The sequence below is a fragment of the Psammomys obesus genome, unplaced genomic scaffold (assembly GCF_907164565.1).
Source record: "Psammomys obesus unplaced genomic scaffold, mPsaObe1.curated_primary_1811, whole genome shotgun sequence".
NCBI lineage: Eukaryota > Metazoa > Chordata > Mammalia > Rodentia > Muridae > Psammomys > Psammomys obesus.
The window spans coordinates 668,140-693,890 of NW_026592118.1; the positions used below are offsets into that span (position 1 = coordinate 668,140).

The 25,751-nt window shown below is 40.2% G+C and overlaps 1 protein-coding gene across 4 annotated transcripts in view; it reads right to left on the minus strand.

Annotated features, from left to right (window-relative positions):
* Nucleotides 1–296: 296 nt before the first annotated feature.
* The window catches only part of LOC129680805 (broad substrate specificity ATP-binding cassette transporter ABCG2-like), a 100,622-nt gene continuing 75,167 nt past the window's right edge, over nt 297–25,751 (minus strand). For 3 of the 4 annotated variants that reach the window (XM_055612555.1, XM_055612553.1, XM_055612554.1), the window contains 6 exons: nt 24,585–24,674; nt 23,370–23,494; nt 21,775–21,929; nt 3,801–3,890; nt 2,597–2,685; nt 297–510 (listed from right to left, as the gene is read on the minus strand). In XM_055612555.1, coding sequence (XP_055468530.1) covers nt 363–510; nt 2,597–2,685; nt 3,801–3,890; nt 21,775–21,929; nt 23,370–23,494; nt 24,585–24,674 — 697 coding nt within the window. In that variant the 3' untranslated portion in view covers nt 297–362. The remainder of the gene's footprint in view (nt 511–2,596; nt 2,686–3,800; nt 3,891–21,774; nt 21,930–23,369; nt 23,495–24,584; nt 24,675–25,751) is intronic. The other variant, XM_055612556.1, reaches the window with a different exon arrangement.

Below are 25,751 nucleotides of genomic sequence, written 5' to 3' on the forward strand. Positions count from 1 at the left end.
CCAAACCAGCATTGAACTATAATCCTGCTTCTGCCTACCAAGTGCTGTGATTACCAGGGCATGCCACTATGCCTGGCTTCTGCATATCAATTTCAAAGAGAATGACACATAGCAGTATCTAGAATTGAAGTCTCCCTTTTCAAATCAGTAAATCTGACTGGATTTTCTGCCCATGATCACTACTTGATGAGCTCAATATGTCACACATAGTGTCCTTAGTTTTCAGTGTTAGTTATTTTATGTACATCAAAATGTCTGTGAAGAAAAGAAACAAACAAACAAAACCAAACAGAGCATTGGGTATGTCAATCAAAGCATCCATATTTAATAGGAGTACAATTAATAGTACATTAAAGGGAAAATTAAGAATACTTTTTAAGAAATAGCAATTTTAGGTAGGCAATTGTGAGGAAGATAATAATCATACAAGCCAGAGCCACATGATTTTTCCACAGTCCCCAAGGTGACAGATCTATGCCCTGGTTTTTCAAGTGGTCATCACCAGTACATCTGCAATGTAAAATACACAGAATTAGTTAACTCCATTCTTAGTATCTTCTTTGTTACAGAAACTTATTACTTAATTCCTAAAACAACCTAAAAGAGTATAACTGTTAAGCAGTTATAACAAGTTAACAGAATCTCTGAGTTTCTTTCCTCCTCCTCAGATTCATTAATTTTAAACCTGTAATGCTGCTATCTACAAAATACAGAAACAGTTATCAAGTTTCTTTAAAGCAAAGACCTCAGCAGAATGAATGCCAGAATCATTCTTTCACTTGTAGTTTTGCTCACAAACAATGTGAAGAAACAGATCAGAATGCTAAACCTGGCAAGAGGGGAGCAAGGGCTTCCAACCACTCATGTCTGTCAGCTCTCACAGTGGAGACACTCAGCTCAGGACACTGCTGACAGTCTTAGATAGCAGTAGAACAGAGAAGGAGGAAATGGCCCTAGCAGTGAATCCATCCTATGTGGCTGCTTTTCCAATGTGTGGTGGGATTCAGCAGCTCCCAAACCAGGGTTCCTCTCTTTGCTTAAAGAGCAGGTTTTTCTGGAGGGGACAGGAGCTCCACAAAGAGAGCAACAGAACCAAAAATTATGGGTCCAGGGGTCTTTTCTGAGACTGAAACTCCAACCAAGGACCACACATAGATATAACCTAGAACCCCTGTACAGATGTAGCCCATGGCAGCTCAGTATCCAAGTGGGCTCCCTAGTAAGGAGAACAGGGACTGTCTCTGACATGAACTCAGTGGCTGGCTCTTTGATCACCTCCCCCTGTGGTGGGATGGGGCAGCATTAAGAGGCCACAGAGGAAGACTATGGAGCCAGTCCTGATGAGACTTGATATGCTAGGTTCAGATCAAAGGGGAGGAGGTCCTCCCCTATCACTGGACTGGGGGAAGGGCATGGGAAGAGACGAGGGAAGGAGAGTGGGATTGGGAGGAGAAGAGGGAGAAGCACACAGCTGGGATACAAAGAAAATAAATTGTAATAAATAAAAAAAATTTAAAAAGAGCAGATTTCTCCTTCTTGTGAGGACAAAGCTTACATGAGCATATAGCCTGCCACGGCTCCTCCTTCTCTGATACCACATTTCCTGGCTGCTACCTCCTGTCCAGCAGTTAGATACTTTGTATTAGAAAGACACCATAAGCTGATCTAACCAAAATGAAGTGAGCATGAAAAGAAAAGCTCTCAAGGTAAAACCCTTTTTCAGAAATTTTTCTATCAACAACCCTAAATATAAAGTAATCCTATTACCAGGAATTATTTCTACAACTGAACATTCAGGGGAGATTTGGTAGACCAGCATTCATTTTGTTCATTAATCTCTTTTAAAAATCAAAGTATTGGTAATTATCATAAAAGGAGTTAATATTTTAAAATAAGATCATCTAATTTAATAGAACCTGAATTCCATTTTAATTCTTGAAAGGATGCATCTTCTTACAGGGAGAATTTCAATACTGTTTAAACACATAGACAAACAGATACACACAGACACATAAACAGACACAAATACACAGATACACACACAAAGGCACACAGACACAGAAACACACACACACACACACACACACACACACTCAGAGGCAGCCTTGCATTCCATGGTGTTCCAAAGGCAGTGGGACAGAAAGAGGTGACAGGGTCACAGTGATCAGTGAGGCATTCTTGCTCTCATTGCCCTCATGTTTATGACTATCTTCCAGTCTGGGCTCTGGGTCATCATCCATTCCAGTTCAGAGACCACAAGTTCCTTCTAAACTATCAAAGCAACCCATATCCATTATAACCCAGAAGTTCTGAAAAGTAAGAATTCAAACCCATATTTAAAAAAATAACAACAGGGTCTTTTAAAATGTCTCAATCAATACCCAGGAAGCAGTTTTTTTTAAACATTAAATATGGCTCTGACTGTGATAAGCTATAGCAGCTGTTCAGCATGCTCTCATGAATTAGTGTATGAAGGCTCTCTTCACAGACTAGAAAATTAAGGCTAAAAAGTTTCACTCACACCACCTATATGCCCAGCAGCTGTTTATAGCTCATCACAGACTCAAACACACCCCGACACAGAACACAAACTTACATTGTGTAGCTATTAACGCAGGTGCTATTAGTAGTTGTATTGAGTCCTGGACAGAAGTCTTGTCCCAAGAATTCATTATGCTGCAAAGCCTACAACACACACAAGATCAGAGCAATGTTAACAGTGTTAAATTCCAAAATGTTCCTAAAGAACTAGCACAATTGTGTGAACAAATTTACTCTGTTATTTCTGAAGGTATGCCAAGCTTCATGGGCATAGTCTTTTTAAACACTAAAATGGTAATTTTTTCCTCTGGCAATTAAGAAACTTAAGGTTGGGATGTTGTTTCCAACAGACCAAGGAGGAAGACTTAATGACTACCCTATAGTGTCTTCTTCCTGATTTTATATCCCACATAATCTAGAGTTAAAATGATAAAATGGTGCTCAAAGAACATTGTTCATTTATAGTATCAATCTTTTCTTGTTTTTATAAAACAGTTATAATTATGGAAATCAGAAGCTTCATTATACTGAATTAAGATACAGCTGTTTTCTTTATATTTGTTAGTTGCTAAAGCTAATATGGTTGCTAAGTATTACAGTCTATTTCTCTTCAGATTTTTGTTTCACTATAAACTATGTATTATAGCCTCCTATCCTCATTTATTTCCTTACTGAACAGAAACAAAATATTTCTTATCTATTAGTCAGCCTTTTCTCTTTAAGTGGTTTCTTCCCACTCTTCATGTCCCTCCAATAATGGGGGGGAACCCCACTGGAAAATGAAAGCCCCAGATGACTCTTTGACCCTCCAAAAACAAAGACTAATAGAAAATTATCACCCCTGAGCATGGTGGTATGTGCCTGTAATCCAAGTACTCAGAGAGGCAGAAACAGGCAGATCTCTGTGAGTTCAAGGCCAGTCTTTTCTATAAAATGAGTCCAGGACAGCTAAGGCACAGAGAAACCTTGTCTTCAAAAAACAAAACAAACAAACAAACAAAACAAAAACAAGAAAAGGAAAAGAATAAAGAAAAGAAAGAAAGAAGGAAGGAAGGAAGGAAAGAAAGAAAGAAAGAAAGAAAGAAAGAAAGAAAGAAAGAAAGAAAGAAAGAAAAAGAAAATTAACACTCACTGTTTTTGGAAGGAAACCTAGATGTCTAGATGAGACAGATTCCCACTTGTGGCTGATGAATGACATGGTTAGGCTTTATTGTATTGTTCCTAGCATGGGAACCCAGTCACAAGCAAGGACAACTTACTGTGAGGCCATATCGAGGAATGCTGAAATACTGAAGCCAGGACACCCAAGGCTCAATGGTTCGGAGGTTCACCAAAAGACCAGAAAAAATCTGTAAGATACAAAACCTATAAGTCAGAACCAGTCCAGTGAGATCATAATTCTAGACAAGACTTCCTTCTAGGCCCCTACAAATACACAAGTGTTACAGTATATGCCTGTACTCAAACCTAGGGAGGCTGAGGAAGAGGGACCATGAGTTCAAAGCCAGCCAGGGCTACCTGGCATGACTATCTAAAAAAATATTCCTCTACCTGCTAAACATCTCTGCTAAGACCAAGGTGGTATTAATTATTGTACCTACTAATGGTCTTGTTTGGCTTGTGAGTACTTTAATAGTGACTATTTGTGGCATCAGAGATGGACAAAACACATATAATATTCTAGATTCAGGTTAATTGAAGATCTTTAATGGTTTAGAATATGCCTCCAACATTCTGTGTAACTGCAGTGGAAGAACGAGAAACAGAATCATCCCTTGGTCTCCCAAGGGTATAAGCTGGTCCAGGCCTCTAACACACAAACTAAACTCTGCAGAAGCACAATTCTCTTATTTTTATGATGGCACAGGACTTTACTATAACCCTTACATGGCCTTTAGACATTATTTTTTAAGATTTATCCATTTTTATTTTTTGTATATGAGTATTTTCCTGAATGTACATAAGTGCACTGGGTCCACACTTGATATCCATGGAGGGCAGACAGGGTATTATATCCCCGGGATTGGAATTACCAACAGCTGTAAGCCTCCATGAAAGTACTGGGAATCAAACCTAGATCCTCAGAAAGAACAGTCAGTGTTTTTAACTGCTAAGCCATCTCTCCAGCCCAGCATTTACACTTTAAATAGCTACATCACAAATGTTCAAAGATTCTCTGCAGAATGATTAAAATACCCAACACAACACAAATGCTAACTGAACAGTTGCTGTACCCTATTATTTATAAATAAATGAATGTATGGATGAGACAGGGAATCCCTAGGTAGTCCCAGCTGGTCTAGCTTTCCTATGTAGACCAGGTTGGCCTCAAACTTAGAGTAATTCTCTGGACTCTGCCTCCTAAATGTTAGGGTTTCTGTTGTTATGCTGCCATTACTGGAATATACTATTCTGTAAGAAATAATGACATGGGGGAAAATGATATACATACAAAATTAAAATATACGTTTTTTTTTTTTCTTAGTTGAATCTTTTGATATGGACATGAGAGGCAGACTATACTTATTATTTCAATGATGCCCCCATATGTGCTCCTTCTAATAATCCCAGAACACTGAAATAATAATAATAATAATAATAATAATAATAATCCCAGAACACTAAAAAAGTTCAGAGCAAGCATATAGCTGAACATCCAGACAAGATTTGTTACTTACCACAGTTTACATTCTACAGTATGGCTTTAAGATTAATTTTAGGTTCAGAAGGTAGCTGTAAAGTAACCTCCAAATTAGAACTGTTAAGAGCATGGTGTGATGATCTGCAGCAGAGAACTACATAGCTCATGTCTCCATGTAAGCCTTCCTACAGGGCTAGAGATGGCTCAGTGGCCAAGAGCACTTACTGCTCAAGCAGAGGTCCTGAGTTGGGTTCTCAGAACCCATATTAGATGGATCACAACCAGCTATAACTCTAGCTCCAGAGTATCTGCCATGGTCTTCTGGCCTTTGAGGGCACTGCACTCTTACATATACTCCACACAGAAGGACATACATGCACATATTTTAAAAATCAAAAGAAATCCAAAAGATGGCTACTAGCACGCACAGTTTCTGAGCTGTGGAAGAGCTGAATGTCTGAGTTGTTGAGGGGAAGTAATTCTGAAGCCAGGGGAACGATGGTGAGGCTTTCTAAATGAAAGGGAACATTGCACGAAGTGAGATCTTTGTTCTCAGGTCACCCATGGATTTGTTTGGAGAAGGAGAGAAACGATCCTTTGATCTCCCAGCACTCCCCTTTCTCAGACAACCCTTCACCTCAGCACAGCTGGCTCACCGAGATTCTCAGCTCGGAGCTCACTGCCTGGAGTCTGTAGCGGCTGAGGAGGAGCTCCTAGCCCCTTAGCGGCAATTGCCAGCTGTACTGGTCTTGGAGTCCCAGAACCATGGCACCATCCTCCCAGGGTCACAGGTCTGCTAGCCACCATACTGGCTCCACAGGGTCTCTCAGCCACTGACTGTATGGCCCGCCCAAACCCTCAGTGACAGATAATACACTATATACCTACCAAAGCCCAGCAGACCCGTCATACGAGCTAGGCACACCAGGCACTGGGCCTCCCAGGCCTGGAGAGCACAGTGGAGGGCCCCAGGACTTCCCTGAAGGCATCTGGACCAGCATCCCAGTCTCCAGCTGCAGCTGGACTTCCTAACCTGGCGGCTGCAGCAGCACTGAGCTGGCAGAGCATGTCAGTCCTCCTGCATAAGACCAAGCAGGGCCAAACCAGACAGCAGAGAGCCCGGATACCCCAATCCTTTCCAATGTGAACTGCTTGAGAGTGAGTGTGCCCTTCAGTGTCTGCAGAGCCCCAGATCCAGGGTCCTTCTAAAATAGAAGCCAGGCACTGGATCCCCCTCACCCACCGACCCACTGTGGGAAACAGAGGGCCATTTGGGACATTGAAGCCCCTGCTCTGTGGGTCCAACTGAGGAGTTAAGGCAGATAACGCCGGAAATTGTGCCACAACCATCACCAGCACCTGCTAAATATATAGTGCATGCACAAATAATCCCCTAGAAGCCTGCAAGGCACAGCCCCTCCCCCACACTCAAGGGTTCAACATTCTCTATCACTCTGTGCCTTGAGACACACTTCCACGCACACTTACACAAACACACACACACACACACACACACACACACACACACACGCCTGCATTTGCCCTTTTGCACCCACGTACTTTCCTCTCACAGGTAGAGCTAGTGCACCACATTCAAGCTAAGGCCACAGGACCTCTCTCAGCTTCTGAAGAATTCTCCAGCTGCCAGGGAGAGACAGTACAAGTCTGAACTGCAGATTCCAGAAACAAACAGGGAAGGTTCAAATAAGCCAATAGCCAGGGGTAGGCGAAAGAACACATCCAACATAAATCAGGATATCATGACTTCACCAGCGACCCCAAAATTGATGGATACTCCAATTCATCAGAAGCACTGATGAAAAAAGTAAAGCTATGCTTACCCAACTATTTGAGGCTCATAAAGAGGAAACAAACAATTCTCTCAGAGCAATAGCCATGCAAATTCAGACAGATAAAGAGGAAATGAACAAATCTATCAAAGATTTGACCAGTCAATTGGAGGCAAAGAAAGAGGAAATGGACAAAATTCTTAAAGAAACACAGGCAAATATAGCCAAACAAGTAGAGGCACAAGTAGAGATACAATTAATGGCATATGGAGAGAAAATGAACAAAAAAATAGAGACCACCATAGAGAGACAGGAATCCACATTCAAACAGATGAAGGAAATGGTGCAAGGCACAAAAACAGAATTGGAATCAATAAAGAAAACACAAACTGAGAAAACCCTGAAGCTGCAGAACTTGAAGAAAAGATCAGGAACCACAAAGGTAAGCATCACCAACAGAATACAAGAGATAGAAGAGAGAATCTCTGGAGCTGAAGATACACTCACAGAAATTGATACTTCTCTTAAAGAAAAAGTAAAATCAGAAAAGTCCCAAACACAAAATATCCAAGAAACCAAGGACGCCATGAAAAGACGAAATCTAAGAATAATAGGAATCGATGAAAAAGACTCCAGTCTCTAAGGTCCAGAAAATATTTTCAAGAAAATCATAGAAGAAAATTTTCCCAACTTAAAGAAAGAGATGTCCATAAATATACAAGAAGCCTACAGAACACCAAATAGACTAGACCAGAAAAAAAACACATCACGTCACATCATAGTCAAAACACTAAATCTACAGAACAAAGAAAAGATATTAAAAGCATCAAGGGAAAAAGGTCAAGTAACATATGAAGGTAGACCTATCAGAATCACACTGGACTTCTCATCAGAAACTATGAAAGCCTGGGTAGGTGTCATGCAGACTCTAAGAGACCACAGATGCCAACCCAGACTACTATACCCTGCAAAGCTTTCAATCAACATAGATGGAGAAAACGAAACATTCCTTGACAAAGCTAAATTTATGCAATATCTACACAGCAAACCAGCCCTACAGAAGACACTAGAAGGAAAATGCTAATCCAAGGAAAACAACTTCACCCAAGAAAACAGAGCATACAGATAATATCCCAACAAAAATTAAAAGAAAACAAGCAATGAAACACAATAAGACCACCGACTCCAATATAAAAGGAACTAACATTCATCGGTCATTAATGACTATTATCTATCAACATCAATGGCCTCAACTCTTCAATAAAAAGACACAGACTAACAGAATGGGTGCGGAAACATGATCCAACATTCTGCTTCATTCAAGAAATGCACCTCTGCAACAAAGATAAACACTACCTCAGAGTAGAGGGATGTAAATGTCTTTCAAGCAAATAGACCCAGAAAACAAGCTGGGGTACCTATCCTAACATCTAATAAAATAGACTTTCAACCAAAATTAATCAAAAAAGATGAGGGACACTACATTCTCATCAAAGCAAAAATTCATCAAGAGGATATCACAATTCTGAACATCTTTGCCCCAAATACAAGAGCGCCTACATTCATAAATGAAACATTATTAAAACTCAAATCACACATTGATCTCAACACCGTAATAGTGAAAGACTTCAACACCCCACTTTCACCAAGGGACAGATCATCTAGACAGAAGCCTAATAAGGAAATAAAGAGACTTACAGAGGCCCTAAATCAAATGGACCTAATAGATGTCTACAGAACTTTCCACCCAAACTCAAAAGAGTATATCTTCTTTTTCACACCTCATGGAACCTTCTCCAAAATAGACTATATTGTTGGTCACAAAGCAAGCCTCAACAGATACAAGAAGATTGAAATAATCCCCTGTATTCTGTCTGACCACCATGGACTAAAGCTGGACCTCAACAACAATGGAATTAGAAAAAAGCCTACAAGCACATGGAAACTGAACAACTTGCTGCTCAATGACAGCTGGGTTAAGGAAGAAATAAAGAAATTAATGACTTCCTAGAATTCAATGAAAATTAAGGTACAACATACCCTAACTTGTGGGACACAATGAAAGCAGTGCTCAGAGGAAAATTCATAGCACTAAGTGCCTTCAAGAAGAAATTTGTGACATCTCATGACATCTCTTACAAGCAACTTAATGGCCCAACTGAAAGCCCTAGACAAAAAAGAAGCAAATATACCCAAGAAGAGCAGACAGATGGAAATAATCAAACTTAGGTCTGAAATCAATCAATTAGAAACAAATAAAACTATTCAAAGAATTAATGAAACCAAGATCTAGTTCTTTGAGAAAAATCAACAACATAGACAAACCTTTACCAGACTAAAAGGCAGAAAGAAACTATCCAAATCAGCAAATCAGAAGTGAAAATTGGGACATAACTACAGACACCGAGGAAATCCAAACAATCATTAGGTTTTTACTACAAAAGCCTATATGCCACAAAATTTGAAAATCTATAAGAAATGGACAATTTTCTTGGCAGAGTCCATCTACTGAAATTAAGTCAAGATCAGGTAGAAAGATTGTATAGTCCTATATCCCCCAAGGAAATAGAATCAGAAATCAACAGTTTCCCTTCCAAAAAAAAAAAAAAAAAAAAAGCCATGGGCCAGATGGATTCAGTGAAGAATTCTACCAGACCTTAAAAGAAGTGCTAACTCCAATTCTCTCTAAACTATTCCACAAAATAGAAACAGAAGGAACTTTATCAAACCCATTCTATAAAGCCACTGTCACTTTGATACCTAAACCACACAAAGACCCAAGAAAAAAAGAGAACTTCAGACCTATCTCTCTTATGAACATTGATGCAAAAATACTCAACAAAATACTTGCAAACTGAATCCAAGAACACATCAAAGATATCATCCACCATGACCAAGTAGGCTTCATCCTAGGCATGCAAGTGTAGTTCAATATACAGAAATCCATCAATGTAATCCACCAGATAAAAAAAAGGAGAAAAACCACATGATCATCTCCTTACATGCCAAAAAAAAAGCATTTGACAAAATCTAACACCCATTCATGTTTAAAGTCTTGGAGAGATCAGGGATACAAGGCACATATCTAAACATAGTAAAGGCAATATACAGCAAGCCTATACCCAACATCAAACTAAATGGAGAGAAACTTAAATCAATCCCACTGAAATCAGGTACAAGGGAAGACTGTCCACTCTCTCCATATCTCTTCAACATAGTTCTGAAAGTCCTTGCTAGAGCAATAAGATAATTAAAGAAGATCAAGGGGGATAAAAATTGAAAGGAAGACGTCAAAGTATCACTATTTGCAGATGATATGGTAGTATACCTGAGTGACCCCAAAAATTCTACCAGGGAACTCCTACAGCTGATATCACCTTCAGCAAAGTGGCTGGATACAAAATTAACTCAAAAAAAAAAAAAACCCAGTAGCCCTCCTGTATACAAAAGACAAAATTGCTGAGAAAGTAATCAGGGAAAGAACACTCTTCACAATAACCACTAATAACATAAAGTACCGTAGGGTGACACTAACCAAGGAAGTGAAAGACCTGTTTGAAAAAAACTTTAAGTCCCTGAAGAAAGAATTAGAAGAAGATCTCAGAAGATGGAAAGATCTCCTGTGCTCATGGATTGGTAGTATTAACATTGTGAAAATGGCCATCCTGCCAAAAGCAATCTACAAGTCAACGCAATTCCTACCAAAATACCAATTCAATTCTTTACACACCTTGAAAAAAGGTGTCTCAGCTTGATATGGAGAAACAAAGAACCCAGAATCTCCAAAACGATCCTGTACTACAACAGGTCATCTGGAGGTATCTCCATCCCCTATCTTAAGCTGTACTACAGAGCAATAGTAATAAAAACTGCATGGTATTGGCATAAAAACAGAAAGGAGAATCACTAGAACCAAATAGAAGACCTAGAAATAAATCCACACACCTATGAATACTTGATTTTTGGCAAAGAAGCCAAAACCATTCAATGGAAAAAAGACAGCATCATCAACAAATGGTGCGGGTCCAACTGGATGTCTACATGCATAAAAATGAAAATAGATCCATATTTAGCAACCTGCAGAAAACTAAAGTCCAAGTGGATCAAAGACCTCAACATAAAACCAGATACTCTAAATCGGTTAGAAGAAAAATTGGGGAACACCCTTGAACTCATTGGCACAGGAGACACCTTCCTGAACAGAACACCAACAGCACAGGCTCTAAGAGCAACAATCAATAAATGGGACCTCATGAAACTGAAAAGCTTCTGTAAAGCAAAAGACACTGTCATCAGAACAAAACAACAGCCTACAGACTGGGAAAGGACCTTCACCAACCCTATATCTGACAGAGGGCTGATATCCAGAATATATAAAGAACTGAAGAAGTTAAAAAGCAATAAAACAAATAATCCAATTAAAAATGTGGAACAGAGCTAAACAGAGACTTCTTTGCAGAGGAGTATAGAATGGCAGAAAAACACTTAAAGAGATATTCATCATTCTTAGTCATCAGAGAGATGCAAATCAAAACGACCCTGAGATTTCACCTTACACCCATCAGAATGTCTAAAATAAAAAACTCAAATGACAACACATGCTCGAGAGGTTGTGGAGAAAGGGGAACCCTCCTCCACTGCTGGTGGGAATGTAAACTGGTAAAACCACTTTGAAAATCAATCTGGTGCTTTCTCAGACAGTTGGGAATAGTGTTTCCTCAAGACCCAGCTATACCACTGCTAGGTATATACCCAAAATTAGCTTAAGTACACAACAAGGACATTTGCTCAACCATGTTTGTAGCAGCTTTATTTGTAATAGTCAGAACCTGGAAACAACCCAGATGTCTATCAACGGAAGAATAGATACAGAAATTGTGGTATTTTTACACAATGGAATACTACTCAGCAATCAAAAACGAGGAAATCATGAAATTTGCAGGCAAATGGGGGGATCTAGAAAAGATCATTCTGAGTGAGGTATCCCAGAAAGAGAAAGACACACATGGTATATACCCACTTATATAGACCTATAAGATATGTTAAACATAATGAAATCTATACACCTAAAGAAGATAAACAAGAAAGAGGACCCAGGTTAAGATGATCAATCCCCACTTAGAAAGACAAATAGGATGTGCATTGGACATAGGAGAAAACAAGTAACAAGACAGGAGCCTACCACAGAGGGCCTCTGAAAGACTCTACCTAGCAGTGTACCAAAGTAGATACTAAGACTCATAACCAAACCTTCGGCAGAGTGCAGGGAATCATCTGAAAAGAAGGGGGAGTTTGTATGACGTGGAAAGAATAGGAGCTCCATAAAGACCAAATATATCTGGGCACAGGGGTCTTTTCTGAGAGTGACACTCCACCAAGGACCATGTATGGATATAACCTAGAATCTCTGCTCAGATGTAGCCCATGGCAGCTCAGTAACCAATTAGTTTCTCATAGTAAGGGGAAGAGGGACTATTTCTGACAGGAACTCAATGGCAGGCTCTTTGACCTCCCCACCACCCAAGGGAGGAGTAGTCCTGCTAGGCCACAGAGGAGAGCTTTGCAGCCAGTCCTGAAGATACCTGATAAAACAGGGTCAGATGAAAGGAGAGGAGGTCCTCACCAATTAGTGGACTTGGAAAGGGGCAGGGAGGAGATGAGGGAGGAGGGTGGATTTGGTAGGGAATGAGGGAGAGGGATACAGTGTTAATAAAATGTAACTAATAATAAAAATTAAAATAAAATAAAAAAAAGAAATCCTAAAGGTAAAAGAAGACTGACCCCAATGCAGAATCATAATGCAGAATGCAGGAAATGACTGTTGGAGAAGAAAACTAAACACAATGAGGATCTCGTGGAATGTGTTCTATCATACCAAGGGACATGCAAAGCAATGACAGTGCTGTTGGGACGCGTGTGCATGTTCAGAACTGTGCTAACCAAACACTGATTATATAACAAACCATCTCTGAGTGAAATACAGTTTGATGGATGACTTTAAAGTCCTGCTTATAAACACTTACATAGCAATCAGTCCAAACAGGAATTAAAAACATGTTTTACTTGTTTAAAGATACTATATTTATTGAATGAGAATGTAAATAAAGATTATAATTTTCTAAATAATATGTACACTGTTAGTTTCAAAATCCAAAATGAAAGAACTAAACGTTAGCAAGGCATCAGCTAATGACGCCTCCTTGAGAGACAGCCTGTTCTGGTAAGAAGACTGTGTTGATGTGCTAGCTATTCCTATTTAATGATGTACAAAAAAAAAATGTATGAGAACAGGTCCTATTGATTTATCACTTGAGTACAAAATTGATCAAGATTAGAAATAAGGAAATATTAAACAAACACTGTGAAATAAACAGGCATATACTGATGGAAAACACTGTCAGTCAGAAACCTAGCAAGAAGATAGGTGAATTTCCAAGCGTCTAGCATCTTCTTTTTTTTCCCTCTTTTTTTTTTTGATTTTTTTAATTTTATTTTTCTTTATTAATTACAATTTACTCACTTTGTATCCCCCCCCCTGTGGTTCCCTCCCTCCTCCCGTCCCAATCCCTCCCTTCCTCCACACTCTGCATGCATGCCCCTCCCCAAGTCCAGTGATAGGGGAGGTCTTCTTTTCCTTCCTTCTGATCCTAGTCAATTAGGTCTCATCAGGAGTGGCTGCCTTGTCTTCTGTGGCCTGGTAATGCTGCTTCCCCCTCAGGGGGAGGTAATTAAAGAGCAGGCCAATCAGTTCATGTCAGAGACAGTCCTGGTTCCTATCACAATGGAACCCACTTGGATACTGAACTGCCATGGGCTACATCTGTGCAGGGGTCTTAGGTTATCTACATGCATAGTCCTTGGTTGGAATAGCAGTCTCAGGAAAGAACCCTGTGCTCAGATTTTTTGGTTCTGTTGCTCTCCTTATGGAGTTCCTGTCCTCTCCAGATCTTATTGTTTCCCACTTCTTTCCTATGATTCCCTGCACTCTGCACAAAGGTTGCCCATAAGTCTCAGTATCTACATTGATAGTCTGCAGGGCAGAGCTTTTCAGAGGTCCTCTGTGTCAGGATCCTGACTTGTTCCCTCTTTTCTCCTTCTACTGATGTCCAGCCTCTTTGCCTTTCTGAATAGGAACTGAGCATTTTAGCAAGAGTCCTCCCTCTTGATTAGTTTCTTTAGGTGTACAGATTTTAGTAGGTTTATCCTATATTATATGTCTATATGAGTGAGTATATACCATGTGCATCCCTCTGCTTCTGGGATACCTCACTCAGGATGATCTTTTCCAGATCACACCATTTACCTGCAAATTTCATGATTTCCTTGTTTTTTATTGCTGAGTAATATTACATTGTGTAGATATACCACAATTTGTGCATCCATTCCTCCACTGAAGGGCATCTGGGCTGTTTCCAGCTTCTGGCTATGACAAAGAAGGCTGCTACAAACATGGTTGAGCAAATGTCCTTATTGTGTACTTGAGAATCTTTTGGATATATGCCTAGGAGTGGTATAGCTGGATCTTGAGGAAGCACTATTCCTAGTTGCCTGAGAAAGTGCCAGATTGCTTTCCAGAGTGGTTGTACAAGTTTACATTCCCACCAGCAGTGGAGGAGGGTTCCCCTTTCTCCACAACCTCTCCAGCATGTGTTTGTTGTCTCTTGAGTTTTTGATCTTAGCCATTCTGATGGGTGTAAGGTGAAATCTCAGGGTTGTTTTGATTTGCATTTCCCTGATGGCTAATGAGGTTGAGCATTTCTTTAAGTGTTTCTCTGCCATTCGATATTCCTCTGCAGAGAATTCTGTTTAGCTCTGTACCCCATTTTTTAATTGGATTACTTGATTTTTTGCTGTTTAACTTCTTTAGTTCTTTATATATACTGGATATTAGCCCTCTGTCAGATATAGGATTGGTAAAGATCTTTTCCCAATCTGTAGACTGCCGTTTTGTTCGTAGGACAGTATCCTTTATTTTACAGAAGATTTTCAGTTTCATGAGGTCCCATTTATTGATTGTTGCTCTTAGAGCCAGTGCTGTTAGTGTTCTGTTCAGGAAGTTGTCTCCTGTGCTAATGAGTTCAAGGGTGTTCCCCACTTTTTCTTCTAAGTGGTTTAGTGTGTCGAGTTTTATGTTGAGGTCTTTGATCCACTTGGACTTTAGTTTGGTGCAGGGTGATAAGTATGGATCTATTTTCATTTTTCTACATGTAGACTTCCAGTTAGACCAGGACCATTTGTTAAAGATGCTGTCTTTTTTCCATTGAATGGATTTGGCATCTTGGGAAAAAATCAGGTGTCCATAGGTGTGTGGATTTATGTCAGGGTCTTCTATTCGATTCCATTGATCCACCAGTCTGTTTCTATGCCAGTACCATGCAGTTTTTAGTATTGTTGCTATATAGCACAGCTTGAGATCACGGATGGAGATACCTCCTGAAGATCTTTTACTGTAGAGAATTGTTTTAGCAATTCTGAGTTTCTTGTTGTTCCATATGAAGGTGAGAATTTTTCTTTCCAGGTCTGTAAAGAATTGTGTTGGCAATTTGATGGGAATTGCATTGAATCTGTAGATTGCTTTTGGTAAAATGGCCATTTTTACTATGTTAATCCTGCCAAGCCATGAGCATGGGAGATCTTTCCATCTTCTGATATCTTCCTCTAATTCTTTCTTCAGAGACTGGAAAATTTTTTCTTACAAGTCTTTGACTTGCTTGGTTAGGTTCACACCAAGGTACTTTATGTTCTATGTGGAGGGTGTTATTTCCCTAATTTCTTTCTCAGCCCTTTTGTCTTTTGTATACAGGAGGGCTACTGGTTTTTTTTTTTTGTTTGTTTGTTTGTTTGTTTTTTTTTTGGTTTGGTTTTTTTTTTTTTGAGTTAATTTTGTATCCAGCCACTTTGCTGAAGGTGTTATCAGCTGTAGGAGTTCCCTGGTAGAGTTTTTGGGGTCACTCAGGTATACTACCATATCATCTGCAAATATTGATGTTTGACGTCTTCCTTTCCAATTTGTATCCGCTTGATCTTCTTTACTTGTCTTATTGCTTTAGCTAGGACTTCAAGTACTATGTTGAAGAGATATGGAGACAGTGGGCAGCCTTGCCATGTCTCTAATTTCAGTGGGATTGATTTAAGTTTCTCTCCAGTTAGTTTGATGTTGGCTTTAGGCATGCTGTATATTGCCTTTACTATGTTTATATATGTGCCTTGTATCCCTGATCTCTCCAGTACTTTAAACATGAATGGATGTTGGATTTTGTCAAATGCCTTTTCAGCATCTAAGGAGATGATCATGTGGTTTTTCTCCTTCAGTTTGTCTATGTGGTGAATCACATTGATGGATTTCTGTATATTGAACCACCCCTGCATGCCTGGCATGAAGCCTACTTGGTCATAGTGGATGATATCTTTGATGTGTTCTTGGATTCGGTTTGCAAGTATTTTGTTGAGTATTTTTGCATCAATGTTCATGAGGGAGATTGGCCTGAAATTCTCTTTCTTTGTTGGGTCTTTGTGAGGTTTAGGTACCAAGGTGACTGTGGCTTCATAGAATGAGTTTGGTAGTGTTCCTTCTATTTCTATCTTCTGGAATAGTTTGAAGAATATTGGTATTAGCTCTTCTTTGAAGGTCTGGTAGAATTCGGCGCTGAAACCATCTGGCCCTGGGCTTTTTTTGTATGGTAGACTTTTGATGACAGCTTCTATTTCCTTAGGGGATATAGGACTATTTAATTGGTTTACTTATTCTTGATTCAGCTGTGGCATGTAGAATTGGTCAAGAAAATTGTCCATTTCATTTAGATTTTCAAATTTGGCGGCATACCGACTTTGGAAGTAAGACCAAATGATTGTTTGGATTTCTTCAGTGTCTGTGGTTATGTCCCCCTTTTCCTTTCAGATTTTGTTGATTTGGATAGTTTCTCTCTGCCTTTTAGTTAGTTTGGCTAAGGGTTTGTCTATCTTGTTTATTTTCTCAAAGAACTAGCTCTTGGTTGCATTGATTCTTTGAAATGTTTTATTTGTTTCTAATTGATTGATTTCAGCCCTGAGTTTGATTATTTCCAGCCATCTATTCTTCTTTGGTGTGTCTGCTTCTTTTTTTTCTGGGGCTCTTAAGTGAGTCATTAAGTTGCTTGCATGAGATGTTTCGAATTTCTTTTTGGAAGGCACTTAGTGCTATGAACTTTCCTCTTAGCACTGCTTTCATTGTGTCCCATAAGTTTGGTATATTGTGCCTTCATTTTTTATTGAATTCCAGGAAGTCTTTAATTTCTTTCTTTATTTCTTCTCTGACCCAGCTGTCATTTAGAAGCAAGTTGTTCAGTTTCCATGTGTGTGTAGGCCTTTTGCTATTTTTGTCATTGAGTTCCACTTTTAGTCCATGGTGATCAGATAGGATACAAGGGATTATTTCAATCTTCTTGTATCTGTTTAGGCTTTCTTTGTGACCAACTATATGGTCTATTTTGGAGAAGGTTCCATGAGGTGCTGAGAAGAAGGTAAATTCTTTTGAGTTTGGGTGAAAGGTTCTGTAGATGTCTATGAGGTCCATTTGATTCATGACCTCTGTCAGTGTTATTGTTTCTTTGTTTAATTTCTGTTTTGTTGTCCTGACCTTTGTTGAGAGTGGGATGTTTCAGTCTCCCACTATTAAGGTGTGGGGATCTATGTGTGGTTTAAGTTTTATTAATATTTCTTTTACAAATGTGGGTGCCTTTGCATTTGGGGCATAGATGTTCAGGATTGTGATATCTTCCTGGTGGAATTTTCCCTTGATGAGTATGAAGTGTCCTTCTCTATCTCTTTTGATTGATTTTGGTTGAAAATCTACTTTATTAGATATTAGGATGGCTACTCCGGCTTGCTTCTTGGGTCCATTTGCTTGGAAAACCGTCTTTCAGCCCTTTACTCTCAGGTAATGTCTATCTTTGTGATTTAAGTGTGTTTCTTGTATGCAACAGATTGTTGGGTCTTGTTTATGCATCCATTCTCTTAGTCTGTATTTTTTTATTGGTTAGTTGAGTCCATTGATGTTGAGGGAGATTAATGACCAGTGGCTGTTAGATCCTTTGATATTGATGTTGGCCATGGTAGTGTGTTTATGTGTTTGGCTACTTTTGTTTTGCTGTAGTGAGGTTATTTATTTTCTATGATTTCTTGAAAGTAGTTAGTTTTCTTGGGTTGTATTTTTCCTTCTAGTATCTTCTATAACGCTGAATTTGTGTGTAGGTATTGTTGAAATTTGTTTTTGTCGTTGAATATCTTGTTTTCTCCGTCTGTGAGGACTGGGAGTTTTGTATAGTAGCCTAGGCTGACATCTGTGTTCTCTTAGGGTCTGCATGCTATCCGTCCAGGCCCTTCTAGATTTCATAGTTTCTGTTGAGAAGTCAGGTGTGATTCTGATGGGTTTGCTATTATACATTACTTGGCCTTTTTCCCTTGCAGCTTTTAGTATTTTTTTTTTGTTGTTGTTGTTCTGTATACTTACTGTTTTGATTATTATGTGATGGGAGGATTTTCTTTTCTGGTCTAATTTATTAGGTGTTCTGTAGGCCTCTTGTATTCTTATAGGCTCCTCTTTAAGTTGGGGAAATTTTCTTCAATGATTTTGTTGAAAATATTTTCTGGGTCTTGGAGGAGGGAATCTTCTTTTTCCTCTATTCCTATCATTCTTAGGTTTTGTCTTTTTATGTTGTCTTGAATATCTTGAATGTTTTGTGTCAGGAATTTTTTAGATTTATTATTTTCTTTGAGGGATACATCGATTTCTTCCATTGTATCTTCCACATCTGAGATTCTTTTTTCCATCTCTTGTAGTCTGTTGGTTATGCTTACCTCTGTAGTTCCTGTTTTCTTTCCTAGGTTCTTCCTTTCCGTGATTTCCTCCGTTTGTGTTTTCTTTAATTCTTCCAATTCTATCCTCAGATCTTGAACCGTTTTTGTTGATTCCCTTCACCTGACTGTATTTTCCTATTTTTCCTTCAATTCCTTCAGATGTTTGTTTTAACGTTCCTCTGTTTCTTTTATTTTTTTTTCAGTGACACAGACTGTTTGGCTGCATCTTCCTGTATTTCTTTACGGATGACCATAATCTGTTTTATTATATCTTCCCCTATTTTACATATTTTATTTACTTCCTCTATCAACCTCTTCATTAGCATAGATGTAAGGTCATCTTCTTAAATTTCACTTATGTTAGGGTGTCCAGGGCTACTGGCCCCTGGATAACTGGGTTCTGGGGATGCCATGTTGTTTTGCCTTTTGTTGGTTGTACTTTTTCACTGGCCTCTACCCATCTCTCTGTCTCAGGTATTGTCTGTTAATTTGTGATGCCTGCTGAGTCCTGGGGTGGGGAGAAGCCACTTGGCAGGGTTCTGAAGTTCTCCTCTGCTTTTTGGGTATGGTCAACTGAATAGTGGTGCTTCTCAGGAATTGTCACAGTTCACTTCAGTTGTATGGACTTGTATGGTAACTGTGGTATTCAGGAAGGCTCTCCTCTCATCAGAAGAGGTCCTGGTGATGGCTGTCCTGCTGCTGGGTTTCTTGCTCTGAATTTAGTGAGCAGCAGCTGTTGCTCTTAAGGTGTAATTTTTGGGTGCAGCCCTCTTGAAGGACCAGGGATTCCCACAATTTTGTCAGTCTAGCTAGGGATAACTGGTTAATTCTTGGCACAATATCTGACGGCTGCTGTAATGGCTCTCTGGCTTTTGTAGGTCTGAGGATGCAACTGTGTGCCCCAGTGCCCTAGCAGTACTCAATAATGGCGGGTGAGCACAGAGCTCCTGCCTGCAGTAGAAGGCTAGAGCCTAGAGTCTGCGTGAATCCAGAAAGTCCTTTGGTGATGGGTGTCCTAAGCGTTAAACCTGATAATCCCCCTGCTGTGGGGTTTCCTCCTGACAGGGACACCCAGTCTTTGCTTTGGGGACTGCCGTTCTGTCTGGGATGGCGAGTAGAACCCGTAGGCACAGACTTGCGTGGCTCTGCCTTTCTGGCCTTTGGGAGCCTGGGCATCTGCCGAAACTGGGTAATTTTTCCTGAGACCTTTTTGGGGTGGCGGTATCAGCTGAGTGCTCTGAGATCAGACCAGCTGTTTCCCTCCCTGTGGGTTTGCACCTGACAGTGAAACTCAGTCTCTGGGGCCCTGGGGCCCACAGTTCTATCTGAGGCGGCGAATCATGCGCGCAGGCAGGGCTCTGTGCAGGCGCCTGGGTCCCCGGCTCTGGCTCTGGGCTGGCTCCTGGGGCAACCGAGGAACCTGAGTCTTTTCCAGGGGATGTCTGGGTGACCTAAGGTCAGTCCCAATCATTTCCTGCACCGTGGGGTTATCTCTCAACTGGAAATTCCAGCCTGTGATGCTGTGGTGCCCACAGTTCAGTCTGGGACAGTGACCAGAGCATGCTGGCATGTGGCTCTGGGCTGGCAACCAAGTACCTGGCAGAACCGGGATCTCTTCTGAGGTTTAGCTGGGTGAGTTAAAAGCTGATTGAATCCCCACTGTGGGGTATCCTCTCACCTGGGAAACACAATCACTGTGTTTTATGGCCACGAATTCTGATTGCTGGTCACTATGCCGATCCTGCTGTGCTGCTGCTCAGAATGAGAGTCCTCCCGAGGCCGCCATCTTGCCCCACCAAAGACAATTCTTAACTGAAACGATTGCTCTTCGGCAACATCTTGTAGAATCACAGGATACCAGGATCCAGTCCCGGGTGATGTCAGGATCCTGTCAGTTACCCTGACTGCACTAGTTCAGTCAGCTCTAACATCTCTGCAGTCTCCATTAAATCTGTCACTCCTGGAGGCTGTATCTGTGGTTCTGACCTCCTGTGTTCCCGGGGCGGTGGTGGTGATGGGCAGGCAAGGGCCAGGCGAATGGGTGGAATGTGGGGAGCCAGTGGTAACCTGGGACCTACTCTAGCATCTTCTTTTAAAAGACATGGTTTCAGGTAGCCAAGGCTGACCTCAAACTTATTATGTAGCTAATGATTACCTTACACTACTGATCCCCCTGCTTGTAAGATCTGTCTTCCTTGGGCTGAGATTATGAACATATTGAACATGCTGGCTTTCTATAAATAAATAAATATTTGAATATTTAAATTTATGTAGTCTGTATTTATACTTCCTATTTTTAAAGCAATTTTCAAAATATAAAACAGACTCAAGACAGGCTCCTTGGTACACACTGTTATACTTTTTATGAGCTTCACTTTCAACAAAATAATTTCTGATTATTAAACAGTAGCCTGCACGCATGATATGCTGCCATTTTTATGAAGAAGTCAAGAATGATTCTTATTTTCAAAGTTCTGTTTATCAAGGCTGTCTGCAATCAGAAAGAAATATCTTTTCCATTTCTGTGACCTTTTTTCTTTCCATGATAGCAGAGTTCACTGACTACTAAGAAGCACAAAGGGTGCAGTGGTTTCAATGGCAGCAACCTTGAGACAGGGTCTCCCTGTAAAAGCTAAGGCTTGGCTCGAATGCCCAGCCACACGCCTGAGGGCCAAGATTACAGATGTACACCACATGCCTGGACAAAAATCATCTTTAAAAAGCTTATTACTAAGGACATGTCAGCAAAGCTATATCAACATTAAGTAACAATACAAGGGACTCTATAGGGGTCAGGAAGAAAGCCCCAACTTTCTCTTGATAGTCACTCTATTTCAGCATCTGGTTTCTGAAAGTTTCAGAGTCCCAATGTACAGACTCCTCAAAGCAGGTTTCTGCAACCCATGAATACATACAGAGAAAACAAGGCAAGAAGCATCTTCTCAGTGGATCACTGTCTATACTCACCATCATAACTATAAATGAGTTTGTCATGAGAAGTGTGGCTACAGAGACCACACTTTGGCCTGCTGCTATGGCCAGGGCCATGGAACTGGATGTATAAGCCACCATTACAAGGGTGAACATCATGATGAAAAAGGCCTCCACCTTCTTTTTCAATCCTTAGAGAGAAAATAAGTGGTCAGTGCAGCTGAGTCTATTTGGCTTATCTGCTTCTTGTGCAAACAATACTGTAGAAATTATCATCAGAATTAATGAGAAAAGGCCACCCCTTATCCAACTACTCTGGGCCACCAATTTCATTGTTTTACTCTGTGTAACTGCATCAACTAACACAGTTTCCTTTTCCATGCTTATTTTTAGAGCACTATTTAAGATAAAATGTCGATTTCCTTACATGCAACTAAGAATGATTCTGAGCTCCTTAGATGGACAGCCTTGGGAAACACAACTGGCCCCAGTACTGGCCTTCTCTCATCACAGAAAACTCACCAACAGAAAACATCCGTTTACCCAGCCATCTCCACATCTCTCAATGTTTGGTGTATATACATAGTGAAGAAACTTAGCTCATAATTACATGACCTCAGGGTGGTGTTATATATACAGGAGGAAAGGATTCTTCTAGCTGTGTTTCCCCAGACATAGAAAATAAAACTAAATTCTTAAACTACTTTATAATCTATGAGATAATAATGTGTGTGTGTCTGACTATATATACATCATATAAGCTGATGATTTTGAAACAGTGGTGGGAAAATGGATCAGGAATCTAAGGTTCTAGATCTCATGTCATATTCTTTATGATAAATCTCACATATAAAATGGAACGTTTAAACTTTATCAGTGTATCTCATATGATAGTGCTTTATATAATATAATTACTGGTATGTATGCATGTGAACATGCAGAAGTGAAAAATATGGAAATTTGGATACAGCGATCCTAAGGTCAAAGCCTGAACCTAATATAAAAATAAGTTCTGTCTGACTTCTTTTTTAGCAAACAAATAATGCTTCCAAACTCAACTTGGTTTTCTTTCTTTTTTTCTTTATTAATTACACTTTATTCACTTTGTATCCCCCCTGTGGTTCCCTTCCTCCTCCATCCCAATCTCTCCCTTCGTTCATACTCTGCATGCATGCTCCTCCCCAAGTCCACTGATAGGGGAGGTCTTCTTTTCCTTCCTTCTGATCCTAGTCAATTAGGTCTCATCAGGAGTGGCTGCCTTGTCTTCTTCTGTGGCCTGGTAATGCTGCTTCCCCCTCAGGGGGAGGTAATTAAAGAGCAGGCCAATCAGTTCATGGCAGAGACAGTCCCTGTTCCTATTACAATGGAACCCACTTGGATACTGAACTGCCATGGGCTGCATCTGTGCAGGGGTCTTACGTTATGTCCAAGCATAGTCCTTGGTTGGAGTATCAGTCTCAGGAAAGACCCCCAACTTGGTTTTCTTATTAGAGAATATGCATCAGAGTATGAACAATTATATAGACACAGCTATATAGACACATAGAAAAAGGTAAATAAAAAATACAAGGAGAAGTTAGCTTCACTTCACAGCCAAGACTAAAGGCCCTTCTGTTTGGCCTGTTACTTACCTAACATGAAGTATACTATACAAGCGTATATAACACTTGGCAACATCCTCATGGGCAATAAATCAGATATCAGCTTTCCAAAGAAGTAAGAAGATACTCTGTAATATCCACTGATATACTCATGCCTGTAAAAACAGAGCACATAGAGCCCAGGTCAGTCTAGAAGTCACGGAACAGATGATGGGGTGCCTGCTGCACCATCAGAGTTCTAGTAAGGCAGCACTCACATTCTCCAGGCTGACCCCCCTGGCTTACATCTTAGGTGTCACCTTCAGGAAGTTCTCAGATTATAACTGTCTCTGGGGAGACAGGGTCCATGTGCCCTTGTTCTGCACAGCAACTACTCCTCTGATGCTGGGTCCTTCTGGAGAAATGTAACTCAGAGGTTCTGCTACATGTTCCAAAGAAGATGAAGTTGTTATTCTCCAAAGCCCCCAGTGAAGCTTCATTTCACTCCTCTTTTAGCTTCTGTTACTTCCAGTTTTTCTTAAAGCAAAACTTCTTCCTTCAATAGTCATACCTTATAAACTTATAGCCCTGCCAGTTAAAAAATCTAACCCCTCCTCTTCCTGACCTCTTTCTGCTGTTATTTTAAACTCTTTCAAGAGTGTCTTTGTTCCTTTTTTTTCTCTGTTGATTCATTTTGTTGGCACATGAAGGTGGGCAAAACTCAATGACCTCTGAGAAACACAGGAGAAAGAACAGCCATCTTCTGTGATGCTGTCTTCAGGCTCTTTCCATGCTGCCAGCCACCAAGGCTTGTACTTGCTCTTTCTTTGTCAAGGTGACCTTACTACTTCTAGCTGCTGAAACACCTAACTGTTCTGAAGCACTTCAAATTTCATTTGCTGGAGTTACCAACCTATGATTAATGAAAACAAGATACTTCCAGCTCTGCTGTTTCTCCTTTCTCTCACATTACTTGGGTTTACTAACCACAACCCAAACTTGAAACTCTGCTTTCTCTGGTTAGCAGGCACCATACATTCTTAATTCTCCATCTTTCTTGTGACTGCCCTTTTCTTAATACTGTAATTCTATGCATTTTAAAAATCCATACTGTGTAACATAAACACATACTCATACAATTTATATTTTCAATTAAACAAACAAACAAACAAACAAACAAAAGATATTAATAACATTAGGATAGATTTTTGACCCAGTTCTGGAGGTGACCAGTCTGACACACAGCTAGAATAGTGATCTACTCACATGAAGAGTTTCTTCTCCACTACAAAGAGCTGCACAGATGACACACTGGTAACACACTGGTCACCAGCCAGGAAATATAATACACCAACTCTGCCACGACAGAATGGGTACAGAAGTATCAGTCAACTCTATGTTCTTAGGTCAGTAGTCTACAAGTGATATTCGATCAACAAATATTTTTTAAAGAAAAGCTGCTTTGATTAACACAGAGAGGGAGCCTAGTAGGATGCTCAGCAGGTACAGGTTCAATTCAGATTGAACCTGAGTTCAGTCCTAAGGACCACCATGAGAGAGCTGGTCACCGCAAGAGCACCATGGCACAGACTCATACACATGCATGCATACATGCTTATACACAGAGAAGGAAGAATGGCATTGTCACCATCTCTCCCCTGTGTCTGTGTCCCCACAGTGGTTACTATGTGACTCCAGTGACTACATGTTACAGCAGATACTGAAACTCTTGGTCTTAGACTATTGTGAACTGAACTGTTGTTGCTATAAAATTCCTATTGAAGGAATGACCTCCTAATAAGATGGTATTGGGAAAAAGAACATTTTAGGCATGTTTAACTGTGTCCTGCATGCATCAGAAGATGGCTATCAGTGCAGCCTGCACCATTTGATTTAACTGTCAACTTGATAGAGCACAGAATCACCTGGGAAGAGTATTAATGAGGACTCATGCAGATCAGCTAGCCTCCACGCATGTTCGTGGGGGATAGTCTTAACTGAATGTGGTCAACACCATTGCATGGGCTGGGCCCTGGCATGTGTAAGAAAAGACAATGCCTGCTGAGTCAAGCAGGCATAGATTTCTGCTTATTCTCTTCAAGCTTTTGACAATGATGTTGATGCTTTACATTTTGCCCTTGAATTTCCCACAACAGACTTTAACCTAGAACTGAAATAAATCTCTCTTCTTCAGGTTGCTTTTTGGTCAGTGTATTTTATCACAGCAATAAAAAATCAGACTAGGAAGAAGCCCAACAAAAAACTGTCAATCTACTTAAAACTGGGACTTGAACTAAAGGCCCTAGATGAGAAACAAGTGCTTTTAACCTCTGAGCCACTGCTCCAGCCCTCAACTTTCTTCCCAGATACTACACACTGTACAAAGTCCACAGCCTCTAGATTCTGTGTACATACTGTGTTTGACTAAGAAAG